General features: G+C 45.3%; 1 protein-coding gene across 1 annotated transcript in view; it reads left to right on the plus strand.

Annotated features, from left to right (window-relative positions):
- LOC129698553 (diacylglycerol kinase beta) overlaps positions 1-24,244 on the plus strand; it is a 440,909-nt gene that overhangs the window by 188,314 nt on the left and 228,351 nt on the right. The window contains exons 16-18 of the mRNA XM_055637631.1: positions 1,895-1,980; positions 2,303-2,392; positions 6,905-7,065. Of these exons, the coding sequence (XP_055493606.1) occupies positions 1,895-1,980; positions 2,303-2,392; positions 6,905-7,065 (337 nt within the window). The remainder of the gene's footprint in view (positions 1-1,894; positions 1,981-2,302; positions 2,393-6,904; positions 7,066-24,244) is intronic.

The following is a 24,244-nucleotide window of genomic DNA, read 5'->3' on the forward strand; positions in this document are numbered from 1 at the left end:
GTGAACGTTCTAAACCAGCTCGTTCACAGGATCCCACTAGAAAGCTGATTTAAATTGACTTTAATTTACAGCAATTGAACACTAAATTCCTTCCATTTGGCCTATAAATTAATGTAAATGAGATTTATAAATCATGTTTTATTGTGAATTATTTGTGACTATTATTTGGACACTTGGGCTATTTAAAAATGTTAATCATTTATTAAGAAATGGATAGATGTTTAGATCTAGTAATTGAAGTTTGAAATTAGCCACAATTGTGTAACTAACTAATTATATGCTTTAATTTCAGGTCATCCAAGTAAAATTATTTTATATTTGTTTCAGAATGCTTCAATCTATGATAACTGAAAATTTCATTCAGTTCTCTTAATTTTTAAGAAGGTTATGGGCTTTTGACTGTTCACGATCACAGCATTTTTGTTATGTCCATAGAAAATCAATAGGGAACAAGATGCTAATTTCCGAGTATGAAAATGGCCATAAATTTTTTATTACTTTAGATATGAAAGTGAATTAGGTGTCAAATTAAACTTATTGTTATGCTTTATCTGATGGGATAAATTGCAGACTTGATTTTTTTAAATCTCAAAATTTTGTAACATTGCTACAGTGACACTGATCACTGCAATTGATCTGTAACCTTCTGTGCCTCGACTTGTTTGGAAACCTCTTTGATGCTGGGGGGTGATTCTGCTTCTCACACTCACTGGGAGGTAGTTGAGGCGGGACTATACCATTGTTTACGAAACAGTTAAAGGGCCTGTCCCACTTTCCCAAGCTGCTCACGAATTCTCCCGAGTTTTCCCCTTGATTCACACTCGGAGAATGTTTGTAACGGGTCTGTAGGAGTCCGTAGATATATCGTAGCGGCTCGTTATGTCAGGCGCAGGTACTCTGGGCATTAAAAATGTCGCAATTTATCTCGTCCCGGCTATCTTTTTACTCGTGGACATTTTTTGTCATGCTGGAAAAAACGTCCCGATAACCTGCAGCTGACATAACGAGCCGCTACGATATATCTACGGACTACTACGGACCCGTTACGAACATTCTGTTTTTATTGTTTTTAATGTTTCTTTATTTTACATATCTTTTCCTACTATTTCTTTTGATTGTTATTATTGGTGTGTATTAACTTTTTTGTCAATGATTAGTGATGTACAGCACTTTGTTACAACTATGATTGTTTTTAAAGTGCTCTATAAATAAAATTATTATTATTATTATTATTCTCCGAGTATGAATCAAGGGGAAAACTCGGGAGAATTTGTGAGCAGCTCGGGAAAGTGGGACAGGCCCTTAAGACAGGTACATGGAATGGACAGGTTTGGAGGGATATGGACCAAGAGCAGGCAGGTGGCACTAGTGTAGCTGGGACATTGTTGGCCTTTGTGGGCAAGTTGGGCCGAAGGGCCTGTTTCCACACTGTATCACTCTATAACTGCACTCCATGTTCCCACCAATCTGAAAAAGGTTCCACTTAGATCCTTTCTTACTCTTGTCCCTCACCTAAATCTACATTTCCCCGGTTTTGCCAACCTCTGACAAGGGAGAACGTTTCAGCAGCCGACCCTGTCTCTCCACCTCTCATCATATGATACCACAATCATGTCACCTCTCACCCACCTCTGCTCCATGCAGAACAGATCTAGTCTCTCCATGCAGAACAGATCTAGTGAGGGGCTCTCCAGCCCCTCTTCATCACTGAAATATTATTAGTATTAATGGAAAATACCTAAATATTCAGTAATATTTGTGTCATTGACATTCATTCGAATTGTGATTATTGATTACTGAAGTCAATAATTATTGTAATTATTGCAAAAAGTTATTCTTGTGCAACAGGCTTAAAATTCACTGTTATCTGAAAACTACATACCTTTATTTCCAGGTTAAATTTTTTTCGCGATATACCCGATTTTCGAATCTTGGCCTGCGGAGGAGATGGAACAGTCGGGTGGATATTGGATTGTATCGGTATGTACAACATTCATACAAGGTATACACAAAATGCTGGAGTAACTCAGCGGGTCAGGCAGCATCTCTGGAGAGAAGGAATGGGTGACGTTTCGGGTCGAGTCCCTTCTTCAGACTCAGATCTATACGTTACATTCCAAAATGACTATTTATTTGTTGTTCTACACTAAATTAAATGAGGTATCTCTCAATAATGTCAAAACTAATCCTTCTGCATTGGATCTATTTTAGTGTTAAATTCTGCGTGGAATTAAAAGTGCTCTGATAACCTTTACGTCATCCATTGGTCCTGATCTAGGCCTCTTTTTTTTTGCTATTTCAGATAAAATTAATCCAACAAAGCATCCACCCGTAGCTGTACTACCATTGGGGACCGGAAATGATCTTGCTCGATGTTTGAGATGGGGAGGAGGTAAGATCCACTGCAATACCAGTTCGGTGTATCATCATTGAGACTGCCTCTCTTGGCTTCAGTTGTACAAATGAAGCATCTTTATGAGGGGAGACCTCATTGAAATGTACAGAATCATTCAAAGGCTTGGTTGGAGTGGATGTGGAAAGGATGTTGAAACATATAAGATTGTTAAGGGCTTGGACATGCTCGAAGCAGGAAACATGTTCCCGATGTTGGGGGAGTCCAGAACCAGGGGCCACACACAGTTTAAGAATAAGGAGAAAGCCATTTAGAACGGAGATGAGGAAACACTTTTTGTCACAGAGAGTGGTGAGTCTGTGGAATTCTCTGCCTCAGAGGGCAGTGGAGGCAGGTTCTCTGGATGCTTTCAAGAGAGAGATAGATAGGGCTCTTAAAAATAGCGGAGTCAGGGGATATGGGGAGAAGGCAGGAACGGGGTACTGATTGGGGATGATCAGCCATGATCACATTGAATAGCTCAAAGGGCCTAATGGCCTACTTCTACACCTATTGCCTATTGTTTATTGATGTTTCCATGAGTGGGAAAGTTTAGGATTAGAGGTCATAGCCTCAGAATTAAAGGATGTTCTTTTTGGAAGGAGATGAGGAGGAATATATTTAGTCAGAGGGTGGTGAATCTGTGGAATTCTTTGCCACCGAATGCTGTGGAGGCCAAGTCAGTGGATATTTTTAAGGCAGAGATAGATAGATTTGTGATTAGTACAGATGTCAGAGGTTATGGGGAGAAGGCAGGAGAATGGGGTTGGGAGGGAGAGAGCCTATACTTAAATGAGTGCAATTCTTCTAAGGGCCAATCTTGGAATGTTTCTCCTTGTCCTTTTGCAAATAATACAAATCCTGAATAAAGGTTGCACAAGCCATGAAGAGAAGGGTTGGCTTATTTTAGTTGGAGAATAGAAAGTTCAGACTGTTATTTTATAATCTACCCAAGCAGAATATGAGGTGCTGATCGCAGTTTGCATGTGGGCTCACTCTGTCAATAGAGGAGCTCCAAGACAGAAAGGTTGGTGTGGGAAGATGGATACAAATATATATTTGTGATCTCCCAGTTGCTAAACACTTTAACTTCCCCTCCCATTCACACACTGACCTTTCTGTCCTGGGCCTCCTCCATTGTCAGAGTGAGGCCCAGTGCAAATTGGAGGAACAGCGCCTCATATTTTGCTTGGGCAGCTTACACCCCAGCGGTATGAATATTGACTTCTCTAATTTCAAGTAAGCCTTGTATCTAGAAACATAGAAACATAGAAATTAGGTGCAGGAGTAGGACATTCGGCCCTTCGAGCCTGCACCCGCATTCAATATGATCATGGCTGATCATCCAACTCAGTATCCCGTACCTGCCTTCTCTCCATACCCCCTGATCCCCTTAGCCACAAGGGCCACATCTAACTCCCTCTTAAATATAGCCAATGAACTGGCCTCAACTACCCTCTGTGGCAGAGAGTTCCAGAGATTCACCACTCTCTGTGTGAAAAAAGTTCTTCTCATCTCAGTTTTAAAGGATTTCCCCCTTATCCTTAAGCTGTGACGCCTTGTCCTGGACTTCCCCAACATCGGGAACAATCTTCCTGCATCTAGCCTGTCCAACCCCTTAAGAATTTTGTAAGTTTCTATAAGATCCCCTCTCAATCTCCTAAATTCTAGAGAGTATAAACCAAGTCTATCCAGTCTTTCTTCATAAGACAGTCCTGACATCCCAGGAATCAGTCTGGTGAACCGTCTCTGCACTCCCTCTATGGCAATAATGTCCTTCCTCAGATTTGGAGACCAAAAGGTTTTTGGAGACCAAAAGGTATCTGCCCCCCATCTCTCCCCCGTCCCCCTCCCTAGTCACCCAACTACTTCCACTATTCACGGTCTTGTATCCCTGTCTTTGTCACATCTTCCCCAGCCCACAGTGGGCCATTATGGACTCCACCCTTCCTGAAGTCATCTACTGCTGGCCCTGTTTTCTTCTGGCCTTCCCTATCTTTCAGTCTGAAGAAAGGTTCCAGCCCAAAACAACGTCACCCATTCTTTCTCCACAGAGATGAGCCTGATCCGCTGAGTTACTCCAGCATTTCATGTTTATCTTCCCACACTGACCTTTCCCACTCTGACCCTTCTGTCCTGGGCCTCCTCCTTTGCCAGAGTGAGGCCACACACAAACTGGAGGAACAGCACCTCATATTCCGCTTGGATAGGTTATTAACTAACTGTCTGAACATTGAATTCTCCAATTTTAAATAACTAACCCACAAACAAACATTATCACCCCCCCCCCCACATTCCAAGATGGCGGCGTTGCCTTAGCAGCTGTGGCTCGCCTGCAGTCCGTTTGGTTTTTCTTTTTTTGTTTGTTCCTTTGTCGTTGTTTTAGTTAATTTTTGGTTTTATTTTTATTTTATTATGTTGTGTATGGGTGTGGGGGGGAGAAACGTGTTTTTGGTCTCTTCCTTCGGGGGGGGGATGCGACTTCTCTTGTCGTATCCCCCGTGTCCGTCTCCGTCTGCACCGAGGCCTAATGGCGGAGCTGGCGGCCTCGGAGCTGGGGCAGCGTTCCAGCGGCAACAACGGAGCTGTGGCGTTCCGGAGGCGGCGGCGGCCCGGTGGCGGAGCTGTGGCGTTCTGGCTGCGGCGGCGACCTGACCTCGGAGGATCGGCCACGTGTGGGCAACAGCGTCGGGAGCTCACAGGTCGCCTCGGAGCAGAGGGAGAACAAGGAGGGAAGAGACAAGGACTTTAAGATTTTTGCCTTCCATCACAGTGAGGAGGTGCCTGGTGAACTCACTGTGGTGGATGTTAAATTTGTGTTTATTGGGTGTTTTTGTCATTTTTATTATATGTATGACTGCAAGGCAATGAAATTTCGTTCAGACCGAAAGGTCTGAATGACAAAAAAGGCCACTTTACTTTACTTTACGTGTACACACGCACACACACGCACACACACACACGCGCACGCGCACACACACACACACACACACACACGTGCACGCGCGCATGCACACGCACACGCACACACACACACGCACGTGCACGCACACACTCACATGCACACGTACGTGCACGCGCGCACACACACACACACACACACACACACACACACACACACACACACACGCGCACGTACACACACACACGCACACACACACGTGCACACGCACACACATACATGCGCAGACACACACACACACACACAGGCACAGACACACACACGCACACACACACACACACACGTGCACGCGCACACTCACACGCACACACGCACACACACACACGCGCGCACGCGCACACACACACACACGCACACACACACGCGCGCGCACGTGCACGCGCACACGCACACACACACACACACACATGCGCACGCACACACACACACGCGCGCACACTCACATGCACACACACACACACACACGCGCACACACACACACACACACACGCGCACACACACACACACGTGCACGCGCACGTGCACACACACACGCACACACACACGCGCACGTACACGCGCACACACACACACACACGCACGCACACGCACACGCGCATGCACACACACACACAGGTAGTCGCCTTCATGGTCGTGAGTAGCTTCTGCATTCTCTGAACTAGTCTGGGCCTCTTTCTGATCGCCGTAAATATTTCAACATGTTGAATAATTAGAGGCGACTAGAATGAAGCCGCCATGGAGAGTAGCGAGAATTCTTGTGTCGTAGGTGCAGTGGTAGTGGGTCGCCTGGAGGCTGTAGGTTCTCGTAGGTTGTCGCCGGTGCTGACCGGTGAATTTCATTGGCTCACTGGGAAAAGAAAACGTCACATTGGTTTTCAGAACCAATGATAACCGACCGGTAATGTTAATATCCTGCTGTCCCACCGCAGGAACCTAGTTTGCGAGTTTAGAAGAGTTTGCGCTTGAATCAAACACACAGCATGGTCAACATGTGGTCCTAGGAGGTCTATGTAACTCTCCTTCATGCTCGAGGGAAGTGTGTGTGTGTGTGTGTGTGTGTGTGTGTGTGTGTGTGTGTGTGTGTGTGTGTGTGTGTGTGTGTGTGTGTGTGTGTGTGTGTGTGTGTGTGTGTGTGTGTGTGTGTGTGTGTGTGTGTGTGTTCCACTGACAGTCGCGGTTCCATTCGCCGTTTTTTCAGCGACCTGCTACAACTTGATAGTCACCGGCAGTCGGCTGAAAAATCGCCTAAGTGGGACAGGCCCATTGAGATGTTGCCTGACCCACTGAGTTACACCTGCAATGTCTCCAAACTTCGAAACAAATACCTTATTTTTCTTTCAATTATTGACTAAGGCTAATGAAATAAGATTTTATTTTGTGAAATTTGCAACTGCGCACTTGAAAACAGGTGGTAGACAACCGAACATTCAACCAGATCCACAATGGAAGTGGACTCCGAGAAGTTATTAGATCTACTGTTGGCTATTGTATCACAATGGCATCCAGTAGAGTCAAAGATTTTTAAACATGTTTCTTTATCCCTGGAACAGGATATGAAGGTGGGAACGTTATGAAAGTTCTCAAAGACGTGGAAAATAGTACAGAAATGATGCTGGACAGATGGAGCATAGAGGTGATTCCAAACAATAAGGAAGAAAAGGGTGATCCTGTACCATACAGTATTGTCAACAACTATTTCTCAATAGGTGTGGTAAGTGCCAAAGTATTGTTATATTTTTATTTTCTAAAGCTCAGCTTTGAAGCGTGTTTACTTACCGTTATGTTGATGTGACTTTTTCACGCATACTCTGTGTCCTTTCTTCTTCTTGCGTTTGAGTCGGCAGAAGTCCGCAGCAGGGTGATGCGACATCCATAGGTGCCCGCCCTAAAAAGGGCGCATGCTCCGGGTTGGCGCCAAGCTGCGTCGCTGCTGCTGTCTCTGTTTGTTGAAAGCACGAGATATTTATATTTGGAAACCGTAGACACAAAATGTAGGAGTAAAGGGCCTGTCCCACTTTCACGACCTGATTCACGACCTCCGCCGAGTTTGCCCTTGACTCGTACTCGCAGCATGGTCGTCACGAGGTCGTAGGTTGGTCGTAGGTAGGTCGTGATGCTAGTCGTAGGTACACGTGGCATCAAGTAGGTCGGGGCGTTTTTCTAGCCTGATGAAAAATGTCCACGAGTAAAAAAGGTCGTGAAAGTGGGACACGCCCTTAACTCAGCAGGTCAGGCAGCATCTCTGGAGAGAAACAGACAGGTGACATTTCAGGGTCAGATCCCTTCTTCAAATTAAAACATAGAGGTCGAAAGGGGGGTGAAGCAGGGGACTGCAGGTGAGAAAAGGCCAGAATAAATCAGGGCCGACAACAGATGACCTCAAGAACGGGTGAAGCTGATAATGGCCCATTGTTGGCTGGGGAAGATGTACCAATGCGACCGATACAGGAATACTAACTGTTGGACTAGTAGGACAACTATAGTGGGGGAGGGGGGAAAGAGAGGGGAAGAAGGGACACAGATCTAGAAGTTAGAGAAGTCAATGTTCATACAGCTGGGGTGTAAGCTGCCCATGTGAAATATGAGGTGATGTTCCTCCAATTTGCGCTGGGCCTCACTCTGGCCATGGACAGAAAGGTCAGTGTGGGAATGGGAGGGGGAGTTAGCCATAGAGTCATAGGGTGATACAGCATGGAAACAGGCCCTTCAGCCCAACTTGCCCACACTGACCAACATGTCCCAGCTACACTAGTCCCACCTGCCTGGGTATGGCCCATATCCCTCCAAACCTGTCCTATCAATGTATCTGTCTTAACTGTTTATTAAACGTTGGGATAGTCCCAGCCTCAGCTACCTCCGCTGGCAGCTTGTTCCATACACCCACCACCCTTTGTGTGAACAAGTTACCCCTCAGATTCCTATTAAATCTTTTTCCCCTTCACCTTAAACCTATGTCCTCTGGTCCTCGATTCCCCTACTCTGGGCAAGAGACTCTGTGCATCTAATTCTCTCATAATCTTATACCCCCCTATAAGATCACCACTCATCCTCCTGTGCTCCAAGGAACACAGTCTCAGCCTACTCAACCTCTGCCTATAGCTCAGACCCTCTAGTCCTGACAACGTCCTCGTAAATCTTCTCTGCACCCTTTCCAGCTTGACAGCATATTTCTAATAACACGGTGCCCAGAACTGAACACAGTTGTCTAAATGTTGCTTCACCAACCTCTCATACAACTGCAACATGACCTCCCAAAGTAGATGTGTTATATTTGGATTTAGTCACAATTAGTGCAGTGCCAACATTAAAAATGTTTTACTGCGATATCTGGAGAAAGATATGGAAAAATTGTACTGCTTAGTATACAAACAGAACAAATGTACATCAAATGAACAGAATCATTGACATTCAGTGTGATAGAGCTTCTGGTCCAACAGAATGAACCAAGCACTCTCTTCTGATTAGGGAAATTGAAGAGTTGGAATCCATTTTATTGGAGCTTCCTAGTAATCCTATTTCCATAGTTTACATCAATTTTGGAAAACCATATATTTAAAAAATATATACTATTGCCTCCAAGAGATGCACCTTGTTGCAAAGGTAGAACTCAGTCTGACACCAGCCAGTATTCAAATTGTTTTAGACACAAAATGCTGGAGTAACTCAGCGGGACAGGCAGCGTCTCCGGAGAGAAGGAACGGGTGGCGTTTCAGGTCGAGACCCTTCTTCATTTGAGGCAGTTTCTAATGCACCAAGGTTGCAAATTGAAACACTCTTTTTCTCCCTCTATATATCTTGTTCATCTCAAAATGCACAAACAAAAGTAATTTTGAAGATTTGTACAACTGTTTGTCAGTATATTGTTTGGCCTCATGTATTTGTTTAAATGGATAATTTTGCTTCATGTCCTCTGACATAATTGGGCATTTCAGGTGAATCCAAGTTTTCTCAAAATCGAAGGGCGGAGTTTTTCTTTCAAGTGAAATCATTTAAATAGTTCTAACTATTTTAATCGTGCTCATAGGAATGTTCTAGTGCATTGATGTGTGGTGCTGCTGTCTTTCCAAGAATGGCATTTCATTTAAGGCTGTTCTATGTATGAAATATAGTCTTTGAGCCATTGCCAACCTCCTTGGTTATGACTTGTTATTGTTGATGAGCTGAAAATGATATGAAGCTTGGAGCCCCAGCTTCCAAGTGAACAAAGTCCACTTAGAAGGATATAACAATATTTACCTTGGTGATTTCAGTTCTGGTTCCACTGCTCATTCCCCATCTACCTGTGTTTTCCTCCTGTTTTTGGCCTCATAGAAACTAAAAAATGCGTAATCTGGTTCAAAATAACAAAGAAAAGACGAAAAGGACAGACAGACTGTTGGCGAGGCTGCCATCGAAGCGCCACCCAGTGGAAAATATCAGCGATGCACATACAAGGAACTATGTACCATCCCTAGTCCCTGCAACTCTATCCAGGGCCATGTCATTCACTCTATAGATCCTGCCCTGGTTTGACTTCACAAAATGTAACTCCTCGCACACGACTACATTAAACTCCCATCAGCCATTCCTCTGACCAGTTGACCAAGATCCTGCTGAAATCTTTGATAGCCATCTTTATTTTCTACAATACCACCTACTTTAGTGCCGTCTGCAAATTTACTAATTGTGCCTTGTACATTCTCATCCAAATTGTTGATATAAGCCACACACATTAATGGGCCCAATACTGGTCCCTGAGGCACGCCTCTATCCACAGACCTCCTGTCCGAATAACAATCTTCCATCTTCATCATCTGCTTCCTTCCATGAAGCCAAATTACTATTCAGTTTGCTTTCCCTTGATCATATGCGATCTAACCTTCCAGAGTATCTAACATGCAGAAAATGTTCAAATGCCTTGCTGAAATCCATACAGACAATATCTACACCTCTGCCCTCATCAACCTTTTTGGTCACTTCTTCAAAAAAATTAAATCAGATTTGTGAGACCCAATCTCACCAGTACAAACCAACCTACACCAAACCCAATTAGGAGCAGACGGGGGCATTTGATCCAATTTGAGATACCAGCTACCAAGACAGATGTGTACAGCAATTCATTCTTCCCCCGCACAATTAATGCATGGAATAGTCTTCACCCTACCATAGTTACCCAACCAGACGCAACTGAATTTAAGGTAGCTCTTCTTCTCCAATAATTCATTTTTGCTTAAGTCCACCCTCCGCCACCTCTAGTTTAAATTCCATTTGGAATATTTTGGTGGACCAAGAACCAAGAGCATCCATAATCAGCCCACGTCTACCTGTCTATGTCTACCTTTACTCAGAGAGTGGTAGCTGTGTGGAATGAGCTTCCAGTGGAAGTGGTGGAGGCAGGTTCGATTTTATCATTTAAAAATAAATTGGATAGGTATATGGATGGGAAAGGAATGGAGGGTTATGGTGTGAGTGCAGGTAGATGGGACTAGGGGAAAATAAGTGTTCGGCACGGACTTGTAGGGCCGAGATGGCCTGTTTCCGTGCTGTAATTGTTATATGGTTATATATGTTGGCACATCTGGAGAGATGATGGTGCGGGTTTGAAGTTGTCCTGCTGGGAGAGAAGAGTGTTTCATATGTGGCTGCGTTTCCTGCGGTGGTTGACTAGGCCTATCCTCATCAGGTAGACCCTCCCACACCTTCCACAGGTGAGGCTGTCTCTGGCCATGGATTGGGAAGTGTGAAGCTGTTGCCGTTGACTATTTTATGACGTTAGCTCCTGGCCTCCAGGATCTTGAACCACTTGCTGTTGTGCTTCATACCTACCCACATCTCCCGGCCTTCAGCAGCCGCTTGCCAGCTATCAGTACCAATGTCGGGGTCAAGGAAACAGCGCTCACGCCACGGCCCTGCTTCCACTAATCTTCGCACAAGAAGCACAAGAAGCAACAAGACAGACACCATTGTATGCAGATGCCGAGAAGTGCGTTCAGCTCTGGCTGAACAACTTCTAATCTTGTTTGCGGACTCGATAAGAAGAAGTGCCAATGTTAACATTTGTTTAAACCAAAGATAGACACAAAAAGCTGGAGTAACTCAGCGGGTCAGACAGCAGCTCAGGAGAAAAGGAATAGGTGACTTTGCGGGTCAAGACCATTCTTCAGACTCTGCTTTGTATAAATGCAATTTGGATGAATGCAGTTAATCAATTGGTGCTTTGTATGAGGAAGAATTCAGTAACCTCAAATATGCCCTTAAAACTGGAAAAGCGCTAATCCCTTGCACATCTGGACATAACATCAAACTATAAATTATCTGTGAACTAACTGCTGGATTATTTCTTCTAGTCTGCTAATGCAATCTTGTATTTTTAGAGCTTCCTAACAGTTTGATCACAGTACAGGTCATGTTAGTATTCAATTTTTTTTTATTGGAGACATGCTGAATAGACGTTGAATGGCTGCTGGCACTGTCTCTTGTGACGTGTACATACCGAAAAGGTCATAGAGAGCAGGGCAAGCTGCCCAAAGGCTCTGAGCAAGTGGCCACAGTCACGAAAATTGACTCGGGACTACATCCCGCCCGCAACTTAATGATGACAAGATTTAAATCACAACAACATCCCATATCCCACTTCTGGGAAAAAGAATAGGTGACGTTTCTGCGGACTATATGAACATTGATAGACACAAAATGCTGGAGTAACTCAGCGGGACAGGCAGCGTCTCTGGAGAGAAGATTGCAGGAAGATTGTTCCCGATGTTAGGGAAGTCCAGGACAAGGGGTCACAGCTTAAGGATAAGGGGGAAATCCTTTAAAACCGAGATGAGAAGAACTTTTTTCACACAGAGAGTGGTGAATCTCTGGAACTCTCTGCCACAGAGGGTAGTTGAGGCCAGTTCATTGGCTATATTCAAGAGGGAGTTAGATGTGGCCCTTGTGGCTAAGGGGATCAGGGGGTATGGAGAGAAGGCAGGTACGGGATACTGAGTTGGATGATCAGCCATGATCATATTGAATGGCGGTGCAGGCTCGAAGGGCCGAATGGCCTACTCCTGCACCTAATTTCTATGTTTCTATGAGAAGGAATGGGTGACGTTTCAGGTTGAGACCCTTCTTCAGACTGAAAGTCACAGGAAAGGCAAAATGCACATTGAGTTCTCCAACTTTAGGTAATGTCAACAATACAGTCCACCCCCAAGTCAAGTCAACTTTATTTGTCATATACACATACAAGATGTACAGTGAAATGAGTGACAATGCTTGTGGGATTGCTCCATTTTCTCCCCATAACCCTCCCTTCCCCTGATCCCTGGCTGTCATTGTATCTATATCCTAAAATATTTGCACCTCGTCAATCCTGTATCAACACAATTTGCAACTCTCAAATCTTTTTGTCACACACCCTGTGTGTGGTAATCTCGGACCTTTGTCCAACCCTCACCTGTGCCTTGCTTTGTCCTACCCCTTCACTCTTCCAGCTTTCTTTCCTCCCACCCCTGCACTCAGTCCGAAGAAGAGTCCCAACCTGAACTGTGACCCATCCGCGTTCTCCAGGGATGCCATCTGAGTTACTACAGCATTCTCTGTCTTTTCGCAGTAATAACTTTCTTCACAAATTCACAGGTTATAGAAGTAGAATTAGGCCATTCGGCCCATCGAGTCTACTCCGCCATTCAATCATGGCTGATCTCTGTCTCCTGATCCCATTTTCCTGCCTTCTCCACATAGCCATTGACACCCATTCTAATCAAGAATTTGTCTATCCCTGCCTTACAAATATCCACTGACGGCCTCCACAGCCAGTGGCGGACTGGTCAGGGTGTCAGCTTGCCCAATGGCAAATGGGCCCCTGATGAAGTGGGCCCCCTATATCAAGTGGGCCCCCTGTATCAAGTGGGCCCCTGATGATGTGGGCCCCCTATATCAAGTGGGCCCCTGATGAAGTGGGCCCCGCTATATCAAGTGGGCCCCTGATGAAGTGGGCCCCGCTATATCAAGTGGGCCCCTGATGAAGTGGGCCCCCTGTATCAAATGGGCCCCTGATGAAGTGGGCCCCCTATATCAAGTGGGCCCCTGATGAAGTGGGCCCCCTCTGTCTCCTGGCAACCAATATTTTTAGACCCAGTCCGCCACTGTCCACAGCCCTCTGTGGCAAAACTAAGCTCTGACTAAAGAGGTTCCTCCTCGCCTACTTTCTAAAAGAGTCCCCTTTAAATCTTTTCAGGCCTAATTTTGGATCCTTATTGCTGGACTCTATCCTTATTGAGGGAGTGCAGCGTAGGTTCACTAGGTTAATTCCCGGGATGCTGGGACAGTCATATGTTGAAAGAATGGAGCAACATGGCTTGTATACTCTAGAATTTAGAAGGATGAGAGGGTATCTTATTGAAACATATAAGATTATTAAGGGATTGGACATGCTGGAGGCATGAAACATGTTCCCGATGTTGGGGGGAGTCCAGAACCAGGGGCCACAGTTTAAGACTAAGGGGTTGGCCATTTAGAACGGAGATGAGGAAACACTTTTTCACCCAGAGAGTTGTGAATTTGTGGAATTCTCTGCCTCAGAAGGCAGTGGAGGCCAATTCTCTGGATGCTTTCAGGGGAGAGTTTGATAGAGCTCTTAAAGATAGTGGAGTCAGGGGATATGGGGAGAACGCAGGAACAGGGTACTGATTGTGGATGATCAGCCATGATCACAGTGAATGGTGGTGTTGGTTCGAAGGGCCGAATGGCCTACTCCTGCACCTATTGTCTATTGTCTATTGCTTATTGATTCTTGTCTGCAGATCCCTCCACAGTTGCAGCCTGTGAATAATGTGAATGGCATTGTCTGGGTTGGTGGCTGGTGTTGGGTGTCTCCTCATTTTTACATTCGGACTGGAATCTTCCAGTTCCTGTGTGTTTCAAATGCAAAAAATGGGCTCATTCACTCAGGCCTGGTGGGATGGCAGCTCAGTCACTCAGGGCTGGTGGGCTGGCAGCTCAGTTACTCAGGGCTGGTGGGCTGGCAGCTCAGTTACTCAGGGCTGGTGGGCTGGCAGCTCAGTTACTCAGGGCTGGTGGGCTGGCAGCTCAGTTACTCAGGGCTGGTCGGCTTGCAGCTCAGTTACTCACTGGTGGGCTGGCAGATCAGTCACTCAGGGCTGGTGGGCTGGCAGTTCACTCACGGCTATGCCTTGAAATTGCATTTCAAGCAGACTGCAGACCACCACATTCAATTTCATAGCATTTCAGGCAGAGTGCAGGCCACCACATTCAATGTCATAGCATTTCAGACAGTGCAGGCCACCAAATTGCCAAACAACTCATTGCATTGTCATTAAGGGCTCACGTCGCAGTGGCCTCTGCAGTTCGTCTGTCTTTTTGTTATTTTTTGTCCCGTTTTTAATGTCGTTTTTATTTTTTTGATGGGGTGTGTGTGTGTGTGTGTGTGTGCGTGTGTGCGTGTGTGCGTGTGTGCGTGTGTGGGGGGGAAACTTTTAAAATTTTTCCCCTGCACGGAGAACCCGACCTTTCCCTGTCGGGTCTCCGTTGTCGTTGGGGCTGCACCGTGGAGCGGCCTCCAGCAGGAACGTCCTGGGGCTCCAGTCACGGAGCTGCAGAGCTACTCACCATCGTAGAGCTGGCCGAGTCCGGAGCGGGAGGAGCAGTGGTGGCGCACTGCTGCGACCCAACCCTCGGAGATTCGGAGGCTTACCGCAGGTCTGGGGGACGGTAATATCGGGAGCCCGCGGGTCCCTGCTGGGAGACCGCTTTTCGGGGCAGCTCAGTCACTCAGGGCTAGTGGGCTGGCAGCTCAGTTACTCAGGGCTGGTCGGCTTGCAGCTCAATTAATCATGACTGGTGGGCTGGCAGATCAGTCACTCAGGGCTGGCTGCCAGCCCACCACCATGCGTTAATGGCCGCGGGACAATTGTCATCGCCCGCCGGGGGCTCTGACTTTGACTCTGACATCGGGGGGGAGAGGGAAGTGCAGGGGAGAGATACGTTTTTTTTTGCCTTCCATCACAGCGAGAAGGAGATGCGCTGTGATGGATGTCTGTGTAAATTGTGTTGTGTCTTGGGTCTTTTTTTCTTGTGTGTATGACTGCTGAAACATCATTTCATTTGAGCCTCTATGAGGATCAAGTGACAAATAAATTGTATTGTATTGTAAATGATTTATTGCAAGTACATTGCAGACTCACAGTTCAGTTGATTCTCAGCTTAGAATCACAGTTGTGGACTCTCCCTCACAATCTTCCAGTTTGACTGACTCACGTCCAAGCATTTGGGGATTTATAGTCCAGCTTCAAGGTCAAGATGAGACAATTAGTTATATAGATAGATGCTATTTGGCACGAACTTCCGCACTTTGATAATGTAATTGCTAGCTTCTTCGTGGACCTCCACCGGCACTTGCTGCTTCTCTCAACACTTCAAAAGCATCACCTGAAAACTCTCTGTATGGGAGCATCTTGATACTGAACTTACAGACAGAGTTATGGAACACTGATCCAGCAGTGTGAATTTGAATCCTGTCATCGCACCAGGGAAATTTAATTGTAACTAATTGTCTTAGCTATTAAGAATATTATCTTAAATGTCTCAGCAATAACAACAATAACATTCTGGGATTATCATTAAAAACATATTCAACGATAATGCTTCAGGAAAAGTAATGTTATTTTTAATGTGTAGGAAGATAGACTGGATTACACCGAAATAGACACAAAATGCTGGAGTAACTTAGCAGGACTGGCAACATCTCTGGAGAGAAAGGAATGGGTGGCGTTTCAGGGTCGAGACCCTTCTCAGACTGAGTCAGGGGAGATGGAGACCGAGATAAGGAGGGGGTAGTTGTGAAAACAAGACATCAAAGGGTATGAAGGTGTAGATGTAGAATAGACGATTGTTAGCTAGGGGAAGGTGACAATGAAGCGTACAGAGATAAAATTTAATCAGGGGGGCAGACTCAGAGAACTGGGATGGGGGAGGGATGGAGAGGGAGGGAAAGCAAGGGCTACTTGAAGTTAGAGAAGTCAATATTCATTGGGATGTAAGCTGCCCAAGTGAAATATGAGGTGTCCCCTGGTCTGCCCTTAAGTAACTATGGATCACCAGCGTGGTTGATTCTAGACAGCTTCACTAAGAACGGACAATAAATACCAACATTTGCCCACAAGGTACATATTGCATGAAATCAGTTATTTTTATGAATATTTAAAATATATTTTTTAAGTATTTCCCACATTGGGCAACTATAATTATTAGTGCCCTGCTTCTCTTTGCAATAAACATCCAGCATTTCTTGCAGCCACAATGGAGTTAATGTTTAAGAGCTCAGCAGACTGTGAGGATGGTATGTTGGGCATGTGCAGAATCTGGGCCAATTGTGAATGGAGCTTTTATTGAACAGCATAGGTGATGCTGGCTTCATGAGGCGACTACTACAGATTAGGCAGCTCCAATCTACCCACAACCCAATGAATGTCCGCAAATTAATCTTGAAGCAACAACCTCCAGCAAAATATCTCATCTATCCTTGATGTTAAATATTTGGAGGGAAAATTAGGAAAATTAGTTCACTCAATGAGTTTCTGGAACTGGCTGTGTGTAAGGGTGGTGGATGCGGTAACCCTTGCCATATTTGCTTAGTTTCTGCTGACCACTAAATGCCGCAAGGTATTGGGACCAGAAGCTGGAAATGGGATTCCCCAAACTTATTTTCGTGTGGTAGCCCATCTAACCCACCCACACTGTAAGGAATTATTACATGCATTACTACAAATGTTTTAATAAGACTACATACTGTTACCTTGTCCAAAGTTTGCAGTTGGAACAAATATTTTCCAATAATTCTACTGAATCAGAGTTGATGCTGCATTAAACTGAAAACACTTTCTGTTTTAGTAGCAGTGGTGCAGCGGTAGAGTTGCTGTCTTAAGGGCCTGTCCAACTTACGTGTCCTTGGCACGCAAATTACGCAACCTTGTGGTCGCGTTGAGCTGCGATGGTCCCACGAAGGTCGGGCACGATTACATGCGTACGCACAGCCGTCTGGAACGCGTGACGTCATTTGAAGATGGACGCAAAGCTGGAGTAACTCAGCGGGACCAGCAGCATCTCTGGAGAGAAGCAATGGGTGACGTTTTGTGTCGTGGCTCTATCTTCAATTTTCTTGGCCCCGCTCTGGGAGTAGAAGTGGGGACGGATCCGGACCGCAACGGCCGTGAGCCCCAGTCCGAGTTCGGCGATCGTTTGCCTGCTTCTGCTGCTGTTGGAGATGAGATGTTGCATCGCGCCAGGGTCTTGGGCCTGTCCCACTTTGGCCGTCAGTTCCACGACAGGCCGTTGGCGCGCGAAGATTTTGTTCACTACAAAAATTTCGGAGCCCCGCGCGAAATATATCTTCTTTGCAAAACAAGTCACTGTCAAACTGTTGACTCCACTTCACTTTGATTTCTGCTTTGCATTGATTAATGGTGAATGCAAGGAGCCTTTTGCAGTTGGTCTCCAATATTCCTTTTTAATTCTGAGGCTATGACCTCTGGTCCTAGGCTCTCCCTTAGTCAGGATCAAACCCGGGTCTCCAGCGCTGAAAGTGCTGTAAGGCAGCAACTCTACCACTGCACCACTGTTTCTGAAGATAGCCAGAGCTACCCATATATTAATCTATGTTAAAGATACAACTATGACATTTTTTAACTATTATTTCTCTTTATTTATGTAACAAAGAGAATAATACAAGAAATCCCAAGCCTTACTGGTCTCTCAAAAATATGTTCAACTTAATGTAGTAACTATTTGTATGCAATTAAATTAGAAAAACGCACAAACTCTGGACACCATTGATGGTCTAAAAGAGCAAACTTTGAGGCTCAAATATAACATGGAAATCCAGTTATTTTCAGTGCTTTATCCTCAACATTAAAATAATATTAAATAAACAATATACCACTTCATGAATAAACCACATCAAATATAATCAGTCGTACCACTTTATAAGTAATGTTTTCAATTTTATTTAAGATGTTTATAAACTAGTTTTATACTCTTCGCTTTCTCCTCTGAAAGCCTGAATTACTTTTTCATGCCACCTTGGATCTGTGTTGGCATTCTTTACTCTGTGCCAGGTTCTAAGACGTTTTAGGTGGCACGGTGGCGTAGCGGTTAAACTACTACCTCACAGCGCCAGAGACCCGGGTTCGATCCTGATTACGGGTGCTGTCTGTACGGAGTTTGTATGTTCGCCCTGTGACCTGCGTGGGTTTTATCCAGGATCTACGGTTTCCTCCCACACTCCAAAGACGTACAGGTTTGTAGGTTAATTGGCTTTGTATAAATGTAAAAATTGTCCCTAGTGTGTGTAGGGTAGTGCTAATGTGCGGGGATTGCTGATCAGTGCAGACTCGGTGGGCCAAAGGGCCTGTTTCTACACTGTGTCTTTAAACTAAACTAAACTAAACTAAACATTTTATGAAATAGTACAATGCCTAGACACTGCTGCACTGTCTGACAAAACACTCTGGATAAAACAGTATCATTAGGACATCATTTCTGGATCTGGATCTGGATGTATTACGCTGAAAATCTCTAGGTAGATACGTTCTGGTCAAAACTCATGATCCCAGCATTTCACCTGGTAAGACCTATAAGAATTTTGTATGTTTCATTGCAATCACTTCTTATTCTTCTAACCTCAAGAAGGCATAAAACGGAGTTGTTTAATCACCAACCAACCCTTCAAGAATTAAAGTGAGATTGACTTGAATGATTAAAAGATTACACTATGGAAACGGGGCCTTTGATCAACTATACCGACCATCACTCATCCGTTCAAGTTATTTCTATGTTATATCACTAACTTTTTCTGCAGCGTGAGGGTGGGCAGCCATTATGAAAGAAGAGGGATCAATTTTGAAAGTTTGTCACGAAAATTACGGTATTACAACTGCGCGTGCCCAGGTCAAGGGTCATTCGGGATAAACATTCTCGCCAGCTGAGCTACTGTGTGTGTACGGACCTGCGTATTCATTTCAATGAGATTTATAAATAAATGTATCCATCAAATATGTCAGCAGTAGGCCACCGCGTACTGCAGTCTGTACAAATCCACAATTGTATCTATTTAAATTATTGACACCATACAGCACCAGCCTTGAAAACACAAGAATGCCTGGAACGAACCTGCCAATTATCAAATCCCTGGCATTAGCCTGAGTCACAGCCATTCAAATTCAATATTGATTTACACGAATTACAAGTTGCGTGGTCAACCAATTTGAGACAGCCCTTACATTCCTATCTAAACAACCATCCTGGATTGAAGGAAACGAGGAGAATATTAATAATAACAATAATAAATTTATTTGTATAGCAACTCACGTTGACCAAAGTGCTTCACATCAGTGCAGGTCCTAATTTCATACATACAACGGTAGACAGAGCTAACAATACATACATAAACTGTTTACAGCGCCCCCTCAGAGGGACTCAAAAACACCAGGGAGTAGAAATAGGTTTTGAGTCATGACTTAAAGGAGTCGATGGTGGGGGCAGTTCTGATGAGGGGCGGGATGCTATTCCACAGTCTGGGTGTTGCAACCACAAAAGTGCGGTCACCCCCTGAGCTTAAACATAGACCCCGCGGGATAGTCAGTAGCCCCAAGTCGGCCCGACCTGAGAGACCTGGAGGTAGAATGGTGGGTTAGAAGATTTTTGATGTGAGGGGGGAGGGGGGATCTTTGTATACGTATAAGAGGAGCTTGAAGTTGATTAAGTACCATACTGGGAGCCAGTGGAGAGAGGCCAGGATTGGGGTGACATGGTCCCTTTTACGGGTACCCGTCAGAAGCCCAGCTGTGGCGTTTTGGACCAATTGCAGGTGGGACAGAGATGATTGGCTGGTGCCAGTGTACAGGGAGTTGCAGTAGTCAAGGTGGGAGAAGGTGGATGATTTTTTTCAAGGTTGTCGAATTTGAGGAACAATTTGATTTTAGCTATTGTACGAAGCTGGAAGAAACCAGATTTTACCGCAGAGTTGACTTGTCTGTCAAACTTGAACGCGGAGTCAAATATCACGCCAAGGTTTTTGAATTGCGGTTTGACAAGGCAGGTTACGCTTCCAAGGCTGCCTGGTATCGTTTTGATGCAGTCGGAGGGGCCGAGTAGGATGAGCTCAGACTGGTAAATGTTGGAGGAAGTTCTGAGCCATCCAGCATTTTCAATCATCAAGGCATTGCATGAGGCAGACCATGACAATTTCTAAAGCCAACTCTTTCAGAACCCTAGGGTGTAGTCCACCTGGTCCTGGTGACTTATCCACCTTCAGCCCTTTCAGCTTCCCAAGCACCTCCTTCCTGGTAATAGCCACTCCACTAACCCCCACCCCCTGACTCTCTTGAATTGCAGGCAAGTTGTTGATGTCTTCCACTGTGAAGACTGATGCAGAAAAGTTATTTAACTCCTCTGCAATTTCTTTATTCCCCATGATTGTGGATGATCAGCCATGATCACATTGAATGGCGGTGCTGGCTAGAAGGGCCGAATGGCCTACTCCTGCACCTATTGTCAAAAATGATCACTTCTCCTGCATCATTCTCCAGTGTCTAATGTCCACCCTTGCCTCTTTATTTCTCTTTATATAACTGATGAAACCCTTGCCATTCTCTTTTATATTATTGGCTAGCTTACTTTCGTATTTCATCTTTTCTCCTCCTATTGCCTTTTTAATTACCTCTGTTATTCTTTAAAATCTTCCCAATCTTCTTACTTCCCACTATTCTATGCAATATTCTATGCCCTCCTTTAGTTTTATACTGTCCTTGACTTCCCTTGTCAGCCTCTTTCTCCCCCTACAATCTTTCTTCCTCTTTAGGCCTCAATGGGCACATGAGGTTCAAACGAAATTTGGTTTCTGCAGCCATACAAGAGAAAGAACCAAGACACACACCAACACAATTCACACAAACATCCATCACAGTGAATCTCCTCCTCACTGTGATGGAAGGCAAAGTCTTGTCTCTCCCCTGCTCTCCATTCCTCCCCGAAGTTGTGGTCAAAGGCCCCGGCGGGTGCTAGCAAGTCCGCGGCCACTCAAAGCCACGCCGGGCGATGTAAGGCCCTGCCCCGGGTCTTGGTGTTGGAGCCCCCGGCGGGCGCTAGCAAGTCCGCGGCAATTTAAATCAGCGCCGGGCGTTGTAAGGCCCCGCTCCAGGTCACTCTCAACCCCGTAATTCAAGCGGGAGAAGTCGCCGTTGCTGGTGCCCCGCAAAACAGTCTCCCACCGGGGACCCACGAGCTCCCGGTGTCACCATCCACCGGAGTCGAGTTGCAGCAGCGCGCCACCGCAGCTCTCCACGCTCCGAAGCTGGCCAGCTCCACGATGGTAGGTCCGCAGCTCCACAGCTCCGCGGCTCCACAGCTCCACAGGCTCCGTGACTTGAGCCTCCAGGTCGTTCCGGTTGGAGGCCGCTCTACGGCGCTAGGCTCCAACGGCAACGGAGACCCGACAGGTAAAAGGTCGGGTCTCCATGCAGGGAAGATATTTAAAAGTTTTCCCCACCCAACCCCCACCCCCCACACGTACACATTTAAAAACCCGCAACAAACTAAACCCTCAACGGGACAAAAAAATAAAAAATAAAAATAAAAATACACAGACTGCAGAGGCCGCTGCGACATCGGTCATCGTACTCTTTTCATCAGCCAAGCAAACATCTGCTTCTTTAAATGTCCTGCCTATTCAAAACAGCTCTCTGTATAAGCGAGTTCAGTATTTCAATAAATGCAAGGAATCATGGGATTTGTCAAAGGTCATTCGGGATTAAAAAATGCAGCACTGTATAAACTGTGTATAAATTGTTAAGTATTCTACCAAGGAAATCATCTAGAATTCTGTCAACTCAACAGCTTCCTTGTTCTGCGGTTCACACACTAGTTACACAGTCCCAGTTCTAGTTCAATTTACTCATCTGCAATTATGAGATATTCAAAAAGTTAAAGAATTTAAAGAATCCAGTATTAAAACACATTTGTACTCCCTGGCTTTTTGACCATGCCTGAGGCTTTGCTTCTGTTTGTGGTGTTTTTGATGTTTCTTTATTTTACATGTCTTTTCCTACTATTTCTTTTGATTGTTATTTTTGGTGTGTATTAACTTTTTTGTCAATGATTAGTGATGTACAGCACTTTGTTGCAGCTATGTTTGTTTTTAAAGTGCTCTATAAATAAAATTATTATTATTATTATTATTATTATTATTATTATTATTATTATTATTTTTTTTTTCTTAATCCTTAGTGTTTTCTACTGGAATAAGAAAATATTACATATTTGAAACATTTTCTTATCATTATTCATAATTTATGTAAAAATATTTAATCTGAGGCAGGCAGTGACTGTATCAGTGTGATGTGGGCTGATGCTTTCACCAGCGGGTGTGAATGTACCGTTAAGGCAAAGATTCATCTCCGTGGAAAAAAGAGTACAGGGTTGGCCCTGTGAAGGAGCCGCCAATCCGATGTAAGACATTTAACTGTGAAATGCCTGCCCTTTAGTATTGGATAGATTGAATGGAGGGTCTGTGCTGTTCCAAGTTTGCGGTGGTTGCGGTGTGTTTCCCCCAGCCATCTCGCCCAGTGCACGTTGACCAGCACAGTTCGCCAGCCCTTGTTAGCAAAGACTCTTTGTGCAGGTGTTCCCCGAAGCCCAAGGTGGAGATTCTGCGTTAGGATTGGGCAAGCAGCGAGCTAGCGAGAGGGCTGGCAGATCAGATCAGCCCAGGTTGCCAAGTGGCCGATGGGCAGATTTTAATGGGTCATTATTTAATTGTTCCGTCTGTGCGACATTGCCAGCTCTCTCTCTCTCTCTCTTTCTCCCAGATCCCCCACCCCAACTGTTGACAAATTCTGTCTGAGAAAATGCTCCCACTCATATTACAGGATTGCTCCGTGTTTGCCCACTTGCTGTGGTGGCCGGTACCTCCTTCAAAGAGAGCGAGAACAGGTCCCGTCAGCTGGGGAGCTGCGACCCACTGCTGAGTGAAGCCTGAGTGAAGTTTGGCTTCGGTTCAAATAGCTGCAAATTCTCATAATTACCACCACCCCGGTCACCTGGACCCAGCTCACAACTGTGTGCCCTGACAGACTGGAACCATCCCCAGAGGTTAAAGCAACAGCATCTTTATTTAAGCCAACCCACCTCGAATCCAATCTGAACTTTCACCACAGCACAGAGTCTGCCTTGTTGAAGGTACACAATGACCGCCTTCTCACCATCGACTCCGGCGACTGTGCAATCCTGCTCCTTCTCTACCTCAGCGCAGCGTTTGATACAGTGGACCATACCATCCTTCCCTTCTCTCCTTCCCTCCCACACACACACATCAACACCAACCCCATACTGGAGTGCCATCAACACCAATCCCTTCTTCGGTAAGGGGTTGGTGTTGATGGCACTGCCCTGAGCTGGTTCGTCTCCTACCTCAAAAATAGGAGTTTCTCTACCAACATAGGCAATTCTTTCTCTTTCTCTTTCCCAGCTAACCTTTTCAGTGGTGTTCCACAAGGCTCCGTCCGAGGCCCCATTCTCTTCTGTCTCTACATGCTCCCCCTCGGCCAAGCCATTCAATGGCACGGCATTTCTTTCCACTGTTATGCAGATGATACACAGCTCGATCTCCCCCTGAAACCTAACAACCGGTCTGATTTATTGACCATGATCATTTCATTGACCATGATATTTCAAGAATCACTAGAGTCAGGAGAGGTCCCAGATGATTGGAAAATTGCCAATATTACCTCGCTGCACAAGAAGGGAATGAAGCTGAATAGTGGGAACTATAGGCCGGTTAGTCTGACTTCGGTGATTGGGCAGATTCGAGTGTCCATCATAAAGGATGAGGTTACGGAGTCCTTAGATGT

This window comes from Leucoraja erinacea, chromosome 7 (genome assembly GCF_028641065.1).
Source record: "Leucoraja erinacea ecotype New England chromosome 7, Leri_hhj_1, whole genome shotgun sequence".
Lineage (NCBI taxonomy): Eukaryota > Metazoa > Chordata > Chondrichthyes > Rajiformes > Rajidae > Leucoraja > Leucoraja erinaceus.